The following is a 15,797-nucleotide window of genomic DNA, read 5'->3' on the forward strand; positions in this document are numbered from 1 at the left end:
ATTTCAATTGTTGTTTTTAGGGTTTCATAACTTTGGAAACACAAATAGAAAATTAATTTTTATTTTATTATTTTTGCAAAATATTGTGTTACTGTATTTATTTGCTTTCTAATACTTTTTCTATACAAATAACTTTTTTAAAAAGTGGATTAATCTCTTGTAGCAATATGAGTTAATTATATATTACCCTGATATCTGTCACGGGTTCAATTTGCGACTAGATAAATGTAAGTATCTTTTCATGTAAAAAATATTTATGAATTTAATTAATAAACCGAGTTCACACGATACTTTACTAAAACTAATTTAATTGAGCAAAATAAAGGTGATGATAAGAACATTATTTTCAATTCATATCCTAAAATTCATTTTCCCCCTTTCCACGAGTGCCATTAGTCCTATTTAATGTAATTGAAGAATCTCTAAACCAAATCTACCTAGTTTTTGTATGTATATGTATTTATCTTTCCTTTTCACTTTTGAATCGCTGTCTCTCTCTCATATAGTGATACTCCATTCTCATCTCTCTATCTGCAGATATTCTTCTTCTAACGACTTATAAAAGCCATGGAAAGTTTATTACACTCCAAACAATTTTTTCTTAAATTGCTCCAAACGGTTTAGGCGTTCACACTGAAAAATATGTGCATGAGTTGCTACATCTGTCTAATTATATATAATGCTATATTCCTTTCATTTTTTTGAAGTGGGGAGGTGAGAAAAGCTTTGTAAGGAAAAATGAGCGAGAGAGAAGCTTCGGAGCAACGAAAGATGAGCGATGAGAGCGAAGCTTCGAATCAACGAGGCAACAGAAAACGCTACCACCGTCACTCTCCACATCAGATCCAACAAATGGAAGCGTATGTTCATTTTCTTGTCTTCGATTCTCTTCTCTTTACTTAGTAGTACCAATTTTTGTTTCATGATTTGAAATTTTCAATTAGATTATTAATTATATCATCAATTCACCACCGTTTTAGCATATATATATCATGCATATGATCGATGTAAATGAGAAATAATTTTGTATGTAGGTTTTATAAAAACTGTCCTCACCCAGATGAGAAGCAAAGAAATGAGCTCAGTCGACAACTTGGGATTGAACCGATTCAAGTCAAATTTTGGTTCCAAAATAAAAGAACGCAGATGAAGGTATGGCATATACGATTTCATGATTGAGGGTTTTCATTTTATGTGCTTAATCAATTGTGAATCTCTTGCTCTCAACTAAATTTCTTGATTTGGGGGTTTTATCAAGGCCTAATTGGTACATAAATTTAAGACTAATAGGCCTAATTTGAATAGTAATAAGTGAAAGTGTCCAATTTTACTCAAGTTGTAAGAAACATGAATTCAATTTAACAAATAAATTGTATACTCCCTCTATGTCAATTTTATAGGCTTGTTTTGTTTATTATGTCCCAAAAATGTAGGCTTGTTTCTATAAACAATCTTGTTTATTTAACTCAGGTACTAATTTACCCCACTTCAATTATTTGATTAGCTATTTTACATTAATTCATTATCAAAAGAAATAAGAGAAGGTTTATCCTATGATTTTCTTTTCCAATGAGTGTCTTAATCCCTGTTAAATAGTCAACTGGTCTATATAATTGGGATATGGATGGATGGATTATAAGATATCCAATTGAAAAATACTATAATTGTTTTCAGTATTAATTATTGAGTAGAAATGCAAGTTGTCAGGATATTTTGTGAGCAATGTTTAATTAGAAATAGCATTGATATGTGTCTGAAATGAATGTGATTGATTTATGCACAGACACGACACGAGCACGAAGAGAACGCCCATCTCCGAATTGAAAACGAACGACTCCGGGTCGAGAATCTAAGGTTTAGAGAAGCTCTGTTGAATATTTGTTGCCCTAATTGTGGTGTTCCAAAATGTGAAGATAACCAAATTGTAATGGAATGTTCTTCTTCAAGACAGGTCAATTTTCCTTCACATGAATTAAATTGATTAATTATATGCATGCATGTTGATGTTGGTGATCATTTTTGGGGGTAATTAATTAGCAGGTGAGCAAGGCTGTTACAAGCTCTAATAGTTGTTGGGCCCCACATATAGCTAGTGGGAGTAACGAATATCGGGCCGCGGTGATGGAGACCGTGATCTCCGCGATGGACGAGCTGATCAGAGTAGCTCAATTGGGCGAACCGTTGTGGGTGTCGAGCGTGGATCGCCACAACTTTGTGTTGAATGAGGAGGAATATTTCCGGGTCTTCACCGGCCCCAGAAAGGAAGGGTTCCAAGCCGAGGCGACGCGTGAGTCTGCTATGATTTATTCCGCTGCTTCCGATCTCGTCGCCATTCTCATGGATGTGGTACGCAATCATAAAAGAAATTTAGAATGTTTAGCGCCTACTAAAACAAATTTAGAATATTATTTTCTTTTGAAATTTAGAATGTTCAACGTCTACTAAAACAAATTTAGAATATTATTTTCTTTCGAAATTTAGAATATTTAGCGCCTACTATAACAAATTTTTGTGTCCGCTTCTTCATAAATATATTAATGTACCTTATTTAATGGACAGGAGCAATGGGCAAATGTGTTTTCAGGAGTAGTTTCAAAAGCAACCAACTTGCAAGTGTTTTCATCTGGACAAGAGGGAACATACAATGAAGTTGTGCAAGTGGTATGTACAAATCAATTAAGTAAGTAGTACTAGTAAAATATTGATGAAATAAATAAATGTAACTATATGTATTCAATTGTGGTGGAATTTTGGATATGGTGAAGATGAATGTGGAGTTTCACGTTGCATCGCCGGTGGTTCCAACGCGCCAAAGCTACTTTGCGCGATATTGTCGACAACACATGGATTCAACGTGGGCTGTAGTTGATGTCTCTTTGGATCACTTACATCCTACTCTCTTCAATATGTGTCGGAGAAGACCTTCAGGTTGTCTCATTAAAGACATGCCTAGTGGTTATTCCAAGGTAATATATATTTTTTAACATATGATACATAAAAATGTAAACAACCTTATGAGTTTATATGAAATGAATGTTATACTATATATAGGTGATATGGGTGGAACATGTAGAAGTTGAAGGGAGTGGGGTCCACAGCATATACAAGCCGCTAATCAGAGCCGGTCTGGCTTTTGGGGCACAACGATGGCTTGCGATTCTCGACGGATACTGCCAACGGGTTGCCAACGGATCTGTTCCTTTGGACGTTATCGGTTTTTTAGGTATATTTGATTATTATACACTATCATATAGTATATGTATAGACACCCGTGCATAGCACGGGTAGTAAAAGCCCTTATCAAAATAATACTTTGTTAAGTTTTAGTTTTATCATCCAATTGAATTTTTATATTTTATGTGGATTATTGTGCAAAAACTCTATCAACTTAGAAAAAAATATATAGTAGTACAAATTATTCTTTCAAAATTTCAACCCAACATGTAGAATATATAGCCTCTACTAAAGTAAATTTATGTGTTTGTCTATATATGTATATATGTTGGATGTGTGAAACTAATTGTAAAACATGGCAGTGGGGAGTGGCAGGGAAAGTTTGTTGAAGGTGGCACAAAGGATGGTGAGGGGATTTTGTCGCGGAGTAAATGCCTCCGTTGCAAATACATGGATAACACTATCTGGGTTGGATAACTTGAGTGACAGTGTCAAGATGATGACCCGCAAAAATGTGGATGACCCGACCACTCCTTTAGGCTTCCAACTCACCATGGCCACTTCATTTTGGCTCCCCACCCCGCCAAAAAGGGTCTTTGATTTTCTTCGTGATCATAACACCAGAAAAGAGGTACTACTGTTCACTAACACTACATTATCTATATATATGTTCAATTTCTAAGTTTGTCAACTTAAATCAATTTTGAACTCTAGTGGGACATGCTCTTATTTGGAGAAGATATAGAAGAAATGGCTCATATTGTAACGGGCAATGAAGATGGAAACCTTGTTACAATGTATCAAGTCAAGGTTATTCACTTTCATTCAATCCCTAATGTTGCATTGCAAGTAAGTATAGTAGTACTAAAATGATGGGGTGTGTGTTTGGCAGGACACGAATCAAAACTCGAACAAAACTATAATGTTGCAAGAAAGTCGCAAAGACTTGACCGCAGCTTACGTGATCTACGCCCCAATCGACATGGTTAGTGCGGACACGATTCTGTGCGGGGGTGATTCAAGTAGCATACCCATACTCCCGTCGGGATTCACCATTCTTCCCGATGGGCCCATTCGCGGCGGCCGCCCCACGCCACATGGGGAAACGGGGGGATCTCTTTTGACATTAGCCCTTCAGGTATTAATTTTTTCTGACCGATCAGTTTTGGTTATATAACTACAAAATAAATGAGTTATCTACTTTATCAAATTGTATATACTGCACTTCCTAAATCTCATAAGCATGATATAAATTTCTAACAAGAAATTTACATATGTATAGGTTATGGTGGATCCTGGTCCAGATGCAAATATTTCTCCTGCCTCAGTTTCAGTGGCTAACCAAGTCATATGTGACATGGTGGATAAAATTAAAGAAACTTTGATTTCCTGATCTTCATAAGCTCAATTGTAATGAGTCTTTATGAATAATTTCTCCAATCATGTCACTCTTTGTTGAGTGGGGAACTCGAATTGGCTAGCATTTGATTAATGCTACTTTATTGAATGCTTTTTCTGTATTCAGAATTTTTTAGGACCCAACATGTAATGAAATGGCAAGTGTATATTAATAGACCCAAACAGTATATTATATGGGGTATTGAGGCCTACTTATGAGTCTAAAGTATGGAGCTCATTCTAGCATACTGTACCTGATTTAGGCTTAAAATATTAATTCAAGTTATAAAATAAAAGGATTAATATTCAAATATTAGTCCGTTTCATGAATTTTGAAACTGAAATATTGAATTACGAAGTTTCCACTTTTTCAATTGTTCCATTCATGAACAAAATTGTTTTCTAAACGAAATTCAAGACAATGTGTTTATATTCCCTTATTTTATTATTTCTCTTCTTATTTTATTGAAATATTGTTGTTTTTAACATGACGCAGATTTGTGCATGAATAAGACATTTGCAAAAAAATTGAAATTTTATACTTAATACTCCCTCCGTCCCCGAATACTTGACACAGTTTGCCATTTCGGTCCGTCCCCGAATACTTGACACAGTTCACTTTTTCCATTTTTGGTAGTGGACCTCATATTCCACTAACTCATTTCTACTCACTTTATTATAAAACTAATACTTTAAAAGTATGACCCACATCTCACCAACTTTTTCAACACACTTTCCATTACATTTCTTAAAACATGTGCCGGATCAAACCGTGTCAAGTATTCAGGGACGGAGGGAGTATATTTCAATTTCAAAATTCATTATCAGAATTTAAATAAACTTCATAATTTAAATAATTACTTTCCACAAATAAAACTTAAATTATTTTCATATCTCTACTTTAGATAGAACAAAATATAATATTTCCATCAACAAAACGTAGACGCTCGTGCAGGCGACACCGCCGGAATAGCTGCTCTGGAATTGCACGATCTCAACGCGCCGCCGCGGAAGAATTGGAGCGCCGATTTGACCTTGATCGCCATCTTCTTAAGCTTCCGGCTCCTCATCAGCTTCCCGTCGTCGGAGCTAACATATCCTAATTTGTAGGTCTGCAGAAATAATTGCCTCTTTCTGGCCCTATCTCGTCGATAGCTCCACGAACTCATCAGATTCTGCCCGCTCCGCCGCGTCGAAAATATTCTCCAGCCTCCGCTTCTCGCGCCGAATTCCTCATTTATTCTGCTGAATCCAACTGTGGGGTTTCTCGAGACTGCAGAATTCATGGCTGCTGCCATCTAGTTTTACATCAAATGTGGAATTCAATGCAAAAAATGTTTTGGAATTTATATAAATTGGGGGATTTTGCTGACTTGTTTTTATTTTTTTTCTAAGTTGGTGGGCGGAATGATAAAGAGTATTAAACTCGATTATGTCACTATAATTTGGTTTTACAAAAATTGGTCAACAAATGAACATTCCGAGAAGAAACATTTGGCTTTTCTTGTAGATTAATTGTATTCATACTGTGTTGGTCTGAATCAGTTGATTTTAATCATGTGTGTAATGATTGTATGTATATAATCTGTGTGATATTTTAAAAATTAAAATACAGGATGATTCTATTTTATACCCTTAATATTAGTAGTGTTTTTTTGCATTGGCATTAATATATACTAAATGCAAATAATAATTTTGTCACGTTTATATCCTTTTTCGGGAGACGAAGAAACATGTTGATAAGATAGTTTCGGATACGTTAAAACGCTTTGTCGTTTAATTTTAAAATAATAGTATGAAGTTAGATACAATTATATTAAGGCTCTGATTGGTATCATGAAATTGGGCATGTGAAATTGGAATTGGAGCCTATAATTCAAAATCCAATATTCGGTACCATAAATTATTTAGATTTGGAATTGAATTATAATCCTATCCCTCCCAATTCTACAATTTAAATTCCATATAAAAAAAATAGATAATTAGAATTTCAAATTTCTTAAAATTATAAAATTGCATATGCAACACACACACACACCCCCCTAAACACACCTACACACACACGCCTGCACACCTACGCACACATATACATAAGCCTGCACACCTACACACACGACTGCACAAAACACATATACACTAATACACACACATACACAAACATGCTGACCTACACACACACACGCACACACACATACACACCTGCACACACACATATACACCCAGGTGCACGGCTGCAGATACACACACACACATATTCACACAGCTGCACACACACACACACATATACACTCAGCTGTGCAGATACACACACATACACGTACGTGCACACACACATATACACACAAAGTGACAAAACACATCCTTGCACAACACAACACACACCTTCACACACACGCACATACACACATTGCGTGATTTCTTTGAATTCGACTTCATATCAATTATATCAATTTATCGAATAAAGGATTTCGAATTGAATTATAATTCAATTTTTTCAAATTTAATTCCATAGAATTATAGTTTCAATTCAATTTCAATTTTATATACTGAATGGATCCTAAGTTATTGAATACTCCCTCCGTCCCACATTTAGAGTCATTTATTGTTATGACTCGGATTTTAAGAAAGTGTTGAAGTGTGTAATAAATGAAGTGAGATGGTGTAGTGTGTAATAAATGAAGTGAGATGGTGTAGTGTGTAATAAATGAAGCGAGATGGTGGAATTGGTTGAAGGTGGGTCCCTTTTGACTTTTTATTTTTGTTTTGATTTATTTTAATATAGATAATGACATTTTTATGTAATTTTGATGAAAAATGAGGTAAAATTGTATTACCAAATATGGAAAATTCTAAAAGTGACTCTTAAACTGGGATGGACTTTTATGACAAAAAGTGACTTTTAATCTGGGACGTAGGGAGTAATTCTCTAAGTGACAAAGAGTAAAAGATAATAACTTGCAAATTACTTTTCCACGCGTGCAAGACTAATCTGGAGTTCTAATGGGCTTGGGCCGACCATTTGACTTTGGGTAGTAGTATTTTAAAGCCCGCTTCACAGCTAATTATGCCACGTGGAATTTTTATACATGGTGATATTCTTAAAATGGCTTCTATTAATATAAAAGAGATAACAAATTTTCGTTCTCCTAAATTTAATTAGACTTGAGTTTTATAAATACATTTTAAAAAATCAAATACTCTGTAGAAATTTGGAGTGATTGGTACAATAAAGCTAATTAAATGCATTTTATTATTAATAATATAGTAATTATTTTCTATAGAAATTGCTCCTATATTATTTTTAATAATATCATTAAAAGGGTTATGACTAATCCGAAAACCTTGAGAAAATCTTTACATAAATTGCATCCAAAATCAATTTAAACTCACATGGATATGGTACATCTATAGACTAATTAGTGACTCCCGAGTCTTATAGTGAAAATATCATCAAAACCAGCTTCGTATTTTATTACAAAATTCTCAATCTGTTCAAAATTTATTTGATACATTCAAGAAATTTTTTTGAGAAATTTTAATAAGGAATTTGCAATTTTTGTTCTTGTTTTTGTAAAGGAATTATATATTAATTGAATGTCACTTTGCTATTATTCCTAGCTTGTAACGTGTTCAATAAATCCAAACGAATATACAAGTATTTAAGTTTTCGTGTGATTCATTCCGGATATTTGGGGATAAATTGAAATGAAATTTGTAGTATCTCTTAGTTATGTGTTTACGTGATTTTAGATACTCCACTCATGCAAATATCCAATGAAAAAAAATTAATATTCCCTAAAATCTCAAGTATACGTATTTAACTGGAAAATTTGAATCTTCTGCCAATTATTGCAGAAAGAAAAAATGACTGTATGATATTATTAATTATGTGTGTCCGCGATTCAAAGTATTGTTTTGACTCAGAGTGTATATTAAGAAATTGATTGACTTTACGAAAAATTAAAGCGAGTGAAAAAAGTAGTGAAAAGTGAATCTCATTTATATATACAATATATATTTGTTCTATAGTAATATTATATGAATGTATGTATGATCTAATTAATTACCTAAAATAGAAAAATGTTAAGTGAGACTTTAAATAGCAAAGCATACTGAAATAAAAAATATGAGACATTATTTCTCCAATGAAGGGAGTATATTAATTAATTTTAAATTATTTAATGTCAAACAATTTTAAATTATTTAATATTAAACAATTTTAAATGTAAAGCATCTTAATTAACTGTGCAATTATGTATAAATACATATATATATATCACTTACTCATTTACAAAACTATGACGATAAGATGGATATGTACAATTACAATGCACAGGGGCGGAGCCAGGATTTGACGTAAGGAGGAGCAAAAATATATTTATAAACATATTTTGTAATGAGGAGGGACATTTAAAGGAGAATATCAAATAAATTTTCAAATTTTGAGAAAAATACCACTGGAATAAACTTTGAGGAGGAGCAAATGCCCCACCAACTATATATATAGATCCGCCCTTGACAATACAGACACTCGATAAAATCATGAAACATAGTAAAAAAATGCCAACATTTTATTGGCGTTATAATAAAATAATAATACTGGTAAAAAATAAGTTTGAACACGCGATTTATGATATTATGCGACAAGTACAGTAGTATTACTATTAATAGTGTGTGGCTTTGGGTTTCAAAGTTGTTCTCAAAATATAAACTCTCAATTACAAAATATTAAGTAATTTTTATTATCATACTTTCATGATATAATTAATTATGACAAAAACTATAACACTGTGTCACTGAACACTGATTCATTATTATCACACTTCCATGTTATATTGAAATTATATTACAAAACACCATTGTTTAAATTCGGTTCAAGCGTAAGTAATGCACGAGAACCATTAATGGCACTCACATTAAATCAATCACTATACCCACCACACAAAACTCCACATTAAATAAATACTAGGCTTTATGTCATCTTTAGCAATTAAAAATTAAGTTGCATTAATTGGCAACACTCAAATTCAGCCTCTCAATTAAATTACAGTCACGTAAAAGTGTCACTACGCCTTAGGCAGTAAATTCCACAGTATCTCAACACTCTTCACAAAAGTGTGATTATAAGATGCAACATTTGGTTAAAAAATGGTTGGGGCCTTGTGACCTCTCTAGTTCATTTCATGTGATCTTCTTCCATCTCACACTCATTTCTGTGACTTGCTTCAATACTACTTCCTCTCACCCCTTCTATTTATACACTTGATCCTACCTCCCTCTTTCCTTCATCTTCTTCAATCATCAAAAAATTGACCCTAGAAGTTAAGGAAGAAAGCACAGTCCAACAATGGATGAGATGAAAAAGGGATCGACACTTGTGCTCCTTGTCTTGATCGTGCTTCTAGTTACCATACATGCTCGCCCACGTATGATTCTTGTTTTGCTTTTTCAAATTTTTACTTATTGGATTTTGATGGTACTAGCGTACAATGTGAGATTGTGATGTGCCTAATATAATGTTCCAATTTGGGTGAATGATCATGCTCTTGATTAAGTATATATTTAAGAAATTCGTAATAGAAACTTTTTTTTTTCTATGATTTTTTTAATAGCAGATCATGGTCGTCAAACTCAATCACATTATAGGGTCGTACCAAACTTGTTGAAGCATAAACAAGCGGATACACTGCAAGTGGCTGGGTCGAGGTTACCGGATTGTACCCACGCTTGTGGATCTTGTACGCCATGCCGGCTAGTTATGGTGAGCTTTGTATGTTCATCCATTGAAGAGGCCGAGACTTGCCCTATGGCTTACAAATGCATGTGTCACAATAAGTCCTACCCCGTGCCATGAAATGTTTGATTAATTCAAATTTTGAATCAGTTGATGGTAGTTTATTTTACCTCTCGTCACGTAAATAAGTTTGTCTTTGTTTTCGATAGTTGTTTTCATGTGTGAATTTATTGTTTTAAAGGGTGCTTGCAAATGTAGTGGTGGTTGTTTTCCTTCTTCAGATGCAGCAAAGCTATTTTATCTAATCGAAATTTTTTATTTTTTTAAGTTTGATCCATCGACAGATAATGAGAATTTAATCAGGAACACATCGTTTATTTCATTATTTGAGGATTCAAGAAATCTTTTTCTTGTGCACATATATACGCTACACAAAAATAGTAGTACTACTCATAATGAGTTATGTTTAACTCCATATCATTATGCTTTGTAAGTAGGAGAAATATGGAATAGTGTTTTTTTTTCATTTATAATTTAATTATACATACTCACTCACGCTCATCAATAATTTGAATCTTAGACTTACAAATTGAACTAAAAGATCTTAATTAAAGAGCAACAATCCACCATTGCATGAGAAAAATTACAAAATACCACAAGTTCAAATGAAAGCTTCCTTCAAAAAATTAAGGCATTTGAATACCGATTACAAGTTTATGATTATATCATGAGTTTTACCCCAACAAATTCATTAGCAGAGTTTAGGGTTTAGTTCCTTCAACCTAAAATTATTTGAATTCAATATATCTTCTTTAAACATACAATAAACGAAATAAATAAATAATTACACTGATACGAATTAATTAAGCTATACAAAACATTTCGTTGCTGAATCTCTTTCTGTTTCCCCATATTTAGATATTCATACATTCAAACACAATCGAAAAAAAAAATACGAATCGAGCAAATGTCATTGCAAAATATCCTATTCGAAAATTCTCCGTCGCCACCATCATCATCATCAAACAACATCACCACCTTCTCCATTTTAGCAATTTTCACCCTTCATTTCTATGTAATTATTTCATTCCAATTTAGGAAACAGGGGATTCAACGAGCTGGGCTTTCCCTCTTCGACAGAAAAATTCAAAAATCAAGAATCTTTGATTTGTATTTTCACATTAGGTTAGTATGAGGTACTGCAGTTTCAACCCTGTGAAATTTTATAGCAGTTATCGTCTCTTTAGCGGTAATGATTTTGCTGTGCTTTTTCCTTTTTGTCATGCAAAGATGGTAACAAAATGTGCACGCCTTTCTTGAGAGCTTTTTCATTTCATATAATATATGTCAATTGATGAAAACCCTCATTTGTTTTTTCATAATAACTTGAACCCACCAAAAAGTTCCTTTGATTACGCTATTAATCTCCCCTGATTATGTAAAACTCCATCAAAATCCAATCTTTAGGGTTCCTGTAGTTCTTGGAACTGTTTTGAGGGAGTGCGGATTTTTAAATTGTTGTATTTGAGAGAGAGAGAGGGTTATGGAATGATTAAGGTTGAATTAGAGAAGCCAAGCATGGGCTGGAGTAATTATTGGATTGACTTTGCATTGTTAAATTACTTTTCGTATTATTCCTACCTTTTTGTGGAAAAGGGTGTGGGAATCTACTCTCCTACGTTTCTGATGAAATTTAGGAGAAGAAAATGTATACCTTCTTGTGCCTCTCATCAAGGAGTAAGCTGTTGTATCTGTATTTTTTTGTGCTTGTTTTTCATTCTTGTGTAAAATGTGTTTATTTGGCTAGGGAGGCAAAAGTGGAGAAGCTTTATGCTGAAAATTGAAGTAGATTGTGGTTTATTGCCTCTGATTATGTGATACACAATCTTAAGTCAATGAATAGTAGTTGATGGTATGTTTTCCATGAATGAGCAAAGTAGCAAACAATCTCAGAAGCCTTTTTTTCCTATGTTTTGTTGTTCGTGTAGTTTGTAGTAGGTTTCTTAATATCTTTATATCCATTGATAGTGTTTGTATCCTGCCATATGGTCTTTTGCTTCTTTTTTCAACACTTTCGGATTTGTTTTATTAGTGATATTTTCAAACTTAAATATCAAACCTATGTTTCAAGCTTCTCTGTTTTCATATTTGAGGCCAGAACTTATCGATCACCATTCATAGTGTTCAGTAGTTTTGTTTTCTTGATCTTGGATGATGTAATTTCGTGTTCAGTTCTCTCTCTCTCTCGTAATATATTTGTCTATATTGTATTTTCATTCTAGTTTTGCATATAGAACTGTGTATTGGAATTGGTAAGTATGTAGATTCGTGTTAGATTCTGCAAATCCAGGTGAACTTCGATTTAGATTTTATGAATCAGTTAAGTCTTTTCTTTTGTTCTTAAGGGTGTCTGTCTTCAGGTTGATGAAGATGAAGTGTACTGGGACCGGAAGAAACAAGACAAAGAATCAGCATGGTCACATAATTCTGCTCATGTAATATCACAGTTAGCTCAGTGCTTTAGTGAGTAGAGATTGTTTTCACTTCACTTCAAGTTTCCCCATCTCTCAATCTCCATCACGAGTTTAGCTTGCTGTATGAATAATGGGTGATTCAACCCAGTTAAAGAATGCTGCTGTCAGTTATATATTCTGTTTATTTTATTGCTGATCCACTTCTTTTGTTTGCAGCTAATGCTATGTTTGGACCAAGATCGTGGATAGGAGGATTGTTTAGCCGCGCCAACCATAGAAGATCTGGAAGCACACAATTTCTTGACTACACTTTGACCCCTATTCAGGTGATTAGGTTCTCTTCAGTTAGTTTGTATGTATACAGGGTCTATGTGTGTGTTATAGTAGAATTACAATAGCTTCATTGTGGATGGTGGCGTTCTGATTTTTGTCAGGAAGAAAGACTGCAAAGGCTTAAAGAACGTCTAGGAGTACCTTATGATGAGACGCGTAATGAACATCAAGTATGCTTTCTGCACATTTTTCTTTCTCTCGATAATCAACCTAGACAGTAGACACAGAAGGGGGAAGATAAAACAAATAAGGAAAATGCCTAATCCCCCACAAACTCATGGAATATAAGCTGTCTCATTGAGTAGAGATTTCAACTGCGTAACATTTCTCTCAAATTACTGTCTCATCAAGTATGCTTTCTGCATGTTTTCCTTTCTCTCAATAATCAACCTAGACACAGAAGGGGAAGATAAAATAAATAAATAAAATGCTTAATTTCCCACAAACTCGTGGAATATAAGCTGTCTCATTGAGGAGAGAGTATTCAACTGCGTAATATTTTTCCAATCTTTAACGACGTCATAGTTCAACTCCATTGCCAGGAAGCTCTTCAAGCCTTGTGGGATGCTACCTTCCCCGGCGTTAAGCTTAAAGGTATGATATCCGAGCAGTGGAAAGATATGGGATGGCAGGGAGCAAATCCAGCGACTGATTTTAGGTGCCCCTTCCATCTTAGCTTCTTCTTCATGTATGCATAGGTTGAAAGCCCATATAATTTTAATCTCGTTTGGATAACTCCATGTACCTATGTATTTGGTTTGATTTTCTCACCCCATCTACTTAACCAGTTATGCGCATTGTAGCTTGAAAGTGAATTCATTCCCGATATTTCAATTCTTCACATTATGATTCGTATTGGCTTCAGGGGCTGTGGCTTCCTCTCACTTGAAAACTTGCTTTATTTCGCCCGAAATTACCCGGTATGTGTTGTTTTCTACTCTAGTGATGAACTTTTGGAGTTTGGTGATTACACTTGTAACATGGTTTTCGACTAATACGAAAAATTTGAAGGTTGCTTTTAGTAGGGTACGTCTAAAGCAATCTGGAGAGCGTTCAGAATGGGAGTACCCGTTTGCTGTCGCTGGCATTAACGTTTCGTTCATGCTGACTCAGATGCTCGACTTACATTCAGGTGTGCCGAATAATTGGATAAACATCATTTTCTAACTCAATATTTGCCGATTTTCTCAAGAACGGGCCCACCTTTTTGTCAGTACAATTTCCATGCAGATTAGAAGTGGGCCCGTCCTTAGATTAAGAGCAAAGTCGACTCATCGGGTATTCATACATCGTTGAAAGTGTGAGACATTTCTAAAAGGAAAAAGGGCGTGCATACTTCGGTCTAGAAAGTGATATCTGCCTGAAATAACTTGTTTATGTATATGCTTAGCATGCACCAATACGTTTAAAATGGTATCGAAAACTACATGGTATTTGATTCTCATCTGTTTAAAGTCTTGTTTGATTAAGTTTTCTTGATTTTGTCTATGCAGAAATGCCCAAATGCCTTCCCGGATTTAACTTTGTAAGATTATTAGGAAGTAAGTGAGTTTTTTACTTTGTTTTGTTTGTGTTCGTGCGTGATTCTACTAAACAAGAAATGTTCATTTGTGTCATTGCAGAAGACAAAGATGCATTCGACGTCCTCTATTGTATAGCTTTCTCGATGATGGACGCTCAATGGCTTGCAATGCAGGCTTCCTACATGCAGTTCAATGTACTCTCTCTTTCGTCTCTCTCTCTCTCTCTCTCTCTCTCTCTCTCTCTCTCTCTCTAACAAGATAGTAACGTAGCTAAGATCCGTTTGATTTGATCTCAGGAAGTGTTGCAAGTAACAAGAATACAATTGGAAAGAGAATTGTCTTTAGAAGATGTTCATAGAATACGTGATTTGCCAGCTTATAACTTTTTGTTCCATGAGTAGTTATATGTATACTTAGTTCCAAGATTTAGAAGCGTTGGGGGGTTTTTTGTGAAACTAAAATTCTTCGTCATTTTATGGTGTGTTTAGAGATGCACTGTGCAGATTAGCGGACCCTGCCCGGTGTAGCATCTACTGTCTGTCTCGTGCTTAAGCCCGATACAAGACTAGTCGGATCATGTGATGAGAATTTCATCAGTTGTAGCATCTTTGAAATTGAGGCAACGATATGGTGTAACACTTATCTTTGTATGATAGTAGTCTTTTTTTCAGAGTAACTGTTATATTTAAGATAAAATGTTTTTCCCTGGCAATTGTCTTTTTAGAATAACTAGTATTAACCTTCGCGCTATGCGCGACATAAATATTTTCATTTTATTATTTTGATATTGTAAATAAACTAAATAAACTAAGAAATAATATCATTATATAAAATTAAAAATTAAAATGTATATATATTTCACTTTTATGACCGATGTAGTATTGCTATGTTGTAGACCATATAAGGAATATGAATTCTATATTGAAAAAAAACAACTTATGGAAGAAAATCCAATAATGGAAAGAGATAGTAAACGAAAAAAGTGGATAAGAAGCTGCCAATGATCCGACTTGTTAAAATCGCAGCATGAGTCTTTGTTTAAAATCTATTTTCTCAACTCTTACATAGATCCGATGGAGTTAAGGTAGGCGTACAACTCTACAAATATGATAGCATGTGTCATACTGTCCAGGAGGTCTTTAAATCAACTTAAAAGAGAAG

The 15,797-nt window shown here is 34.2% G+C and overlaps 3 protein-coding genes across 12 annotated transcripts; all 3 read left to right on the forward strand.

The window, feature by feature from the left end:
- The first annotated feature begins 738 nt into the window (after nt 1-738).
- On the forward strand, nt 739-4,732 carry LOC125195247 (homeobox-leucine zipper protein ROC1-like). The gene is made up of 11 exons (XM_089056789.1): nt 739-860; nt 1,035-1,152; nt 1,784-1,951; nt 2,050-2,346; nt 2,560-2,661; nt 2,766-2,966; nt 3,052-3,223; nt 3,537-3,805; nt 3,889-3,984; nt 4,067-4,312; nt 4,457-4,732. The coding sequence occupies exons 1-11, from the start codon at nt 739-741 to the stop codon at nt 4,565-4,567; spliced, it is 1,902 nt and encodes a 633-aa protein (XP_088912915.1). The 3' UTR covers nt 4,568-4,732.
- A 5,023-nt stretch (nt 4,733-9,755) lies between these two features.
- Nucleotides 9,756-10,691, forward strand: LOC125191766 (protein EPIDERMAL PATTERNING FACTOR 1-like). 2 transcript variants are annotated; one of them, XM_048089177.2, is made up of 2 exons: nt 9,756-9,998; nt 10,185-10,691. In XM_048089177.2, the coding sequence occupies exons 1-2, from the start codon at nt 9,920-9,922 to the stop codon at nt 10,424-10,426; spliced, it is 321 nt and encodes a 106-aa protein (XP_047945134.1). In that variant the 5' UTR covers nt 9,756-9,919; the 3' UTR covers nt 10,427-10,691. The 2 variants fall into 2 exon arrangements, with proteins under 2 accessions (XP_047945134.1, XP_047945135.1); XM_048089178.2 differs by having other exon boundaries at nt 9,772-9,998; nt 10,188-10,691.
- A 352-nt stretch (nt 10,692-11,043) lies between these two features.
- Nucleotides 11,044-15,306, forward strand: LOC125193495 (ELMO/CED-12 family protein). Of its 9 annotated transcripts, none has more exons than XR_016137840.1 (10): nt 11,044-11,491; nt 12,727-12,801; nt 12,997-13,106; nt 13,215-13,283; nt 13,656-13,771; nt 13,979-14,033; nt 14,125-14,245; nt 14,607-14,638; nt 14,736-14,830; nt 15,125-15,306. XR_016137840.1 is itself a non-coding variant. In XM_089070255.1 (10 exons), the coding sequence occupies exons 3-10, from the start codon at nt 13,005-13,007 to the stop codon at nt 15,161-15,163; spliced, it is 645 nt and encodes a 214-aa protein (XP_088926381.1). In that variant the 5' UTR covers nt 11,047-11,491; nt 12,727-12,801; nt 12,997-13,004; the 3' UTR covers nt 15,164-15,306. The 9 variants fall into 9 exon arrangements, 7 of the variants coding, with proteins under 7 accessions (XP_088926381.1, XP_047947256.1, XP_088926379.1 ...); XR_016137839.1 differs by having other exon boundaries at nt 11,046-11,491; nt 14,933-15,306; XM_089070255.1 differs by having other exon boundaries at nt 11,047-11,491; nt 14,607-14,654.
- The last annotated feature ends 491 nt before the right edge of the window (nt 15,307-15,797 follow it).

Source organism: Salvia hispanica, chromosome 4 (assembly GCF_029641045.1).
Source record: "Salvia hispanica isolate PSC_SH4W2 chromosome 4, Shi_PSC_v1, whole genome shotgun sequence".
NCBI lineage: Eukaryota > Viridiplantae > Streptophyta > Magnoliopsida > Lamiales > Lamiaceae > Salvia > Salvia hispanica.

Coding starts and splice junctions, on each gene's coding strand:
- LOC125191766 (XM_048089177.2), top strand. CDS start 9,920: ATGGATGAGATGAAAAAGGGATCGACACTTGTGCTCCTTGTCTTGATC. Junction 9,999..10,184: donor TACCATACATGCTCGCCCAC/GTATGATTCTTG, acceptor TTTTTTTAATAG/CAGATCATGGTCGTCAAACT.
- LOC125195247 (XM_089056789.1), top strand. CDS start 739: ATGAGCGAGAGAGAAGCTTCGGAGCAACGAAAGATGAGCGATGAGAGC. Junction 861..1,034: donor CAGATCCAACAAATGGAAGC/GTATGTTCATTT, acceptor TTTTGTATGTAG/GTTTTATAAAAACTGTCCTC. Junction 2,967..3,051: donor TGCCTAGTGGTTATTCCAAG/GTAATATATATT, acceptor TACTATATATAG/GTGATATGGGTGGAACATGT.
- LOC125193495 (XM_048091299.2), top strand. CDS start 13,005: ATGTTTGGACCAAGATCGTGGATAGGAGGATTGTTTAGCCGCGCCAAC. Junction 13,107..13,214: donor ACACTTTGACCCCTATTCAG/GTGATTAGGTTC, acceptor GATTTTTGTCAG/GAAGAAAGACTGCAAAGGCT. Junction 13,772..13,978: donor AATCCAGCGACTGATTTTAG/GTGCCCCTTCCA, acceptor TATTGGCTTCAG/GGGCTGTGGCTTCCTCTCAC.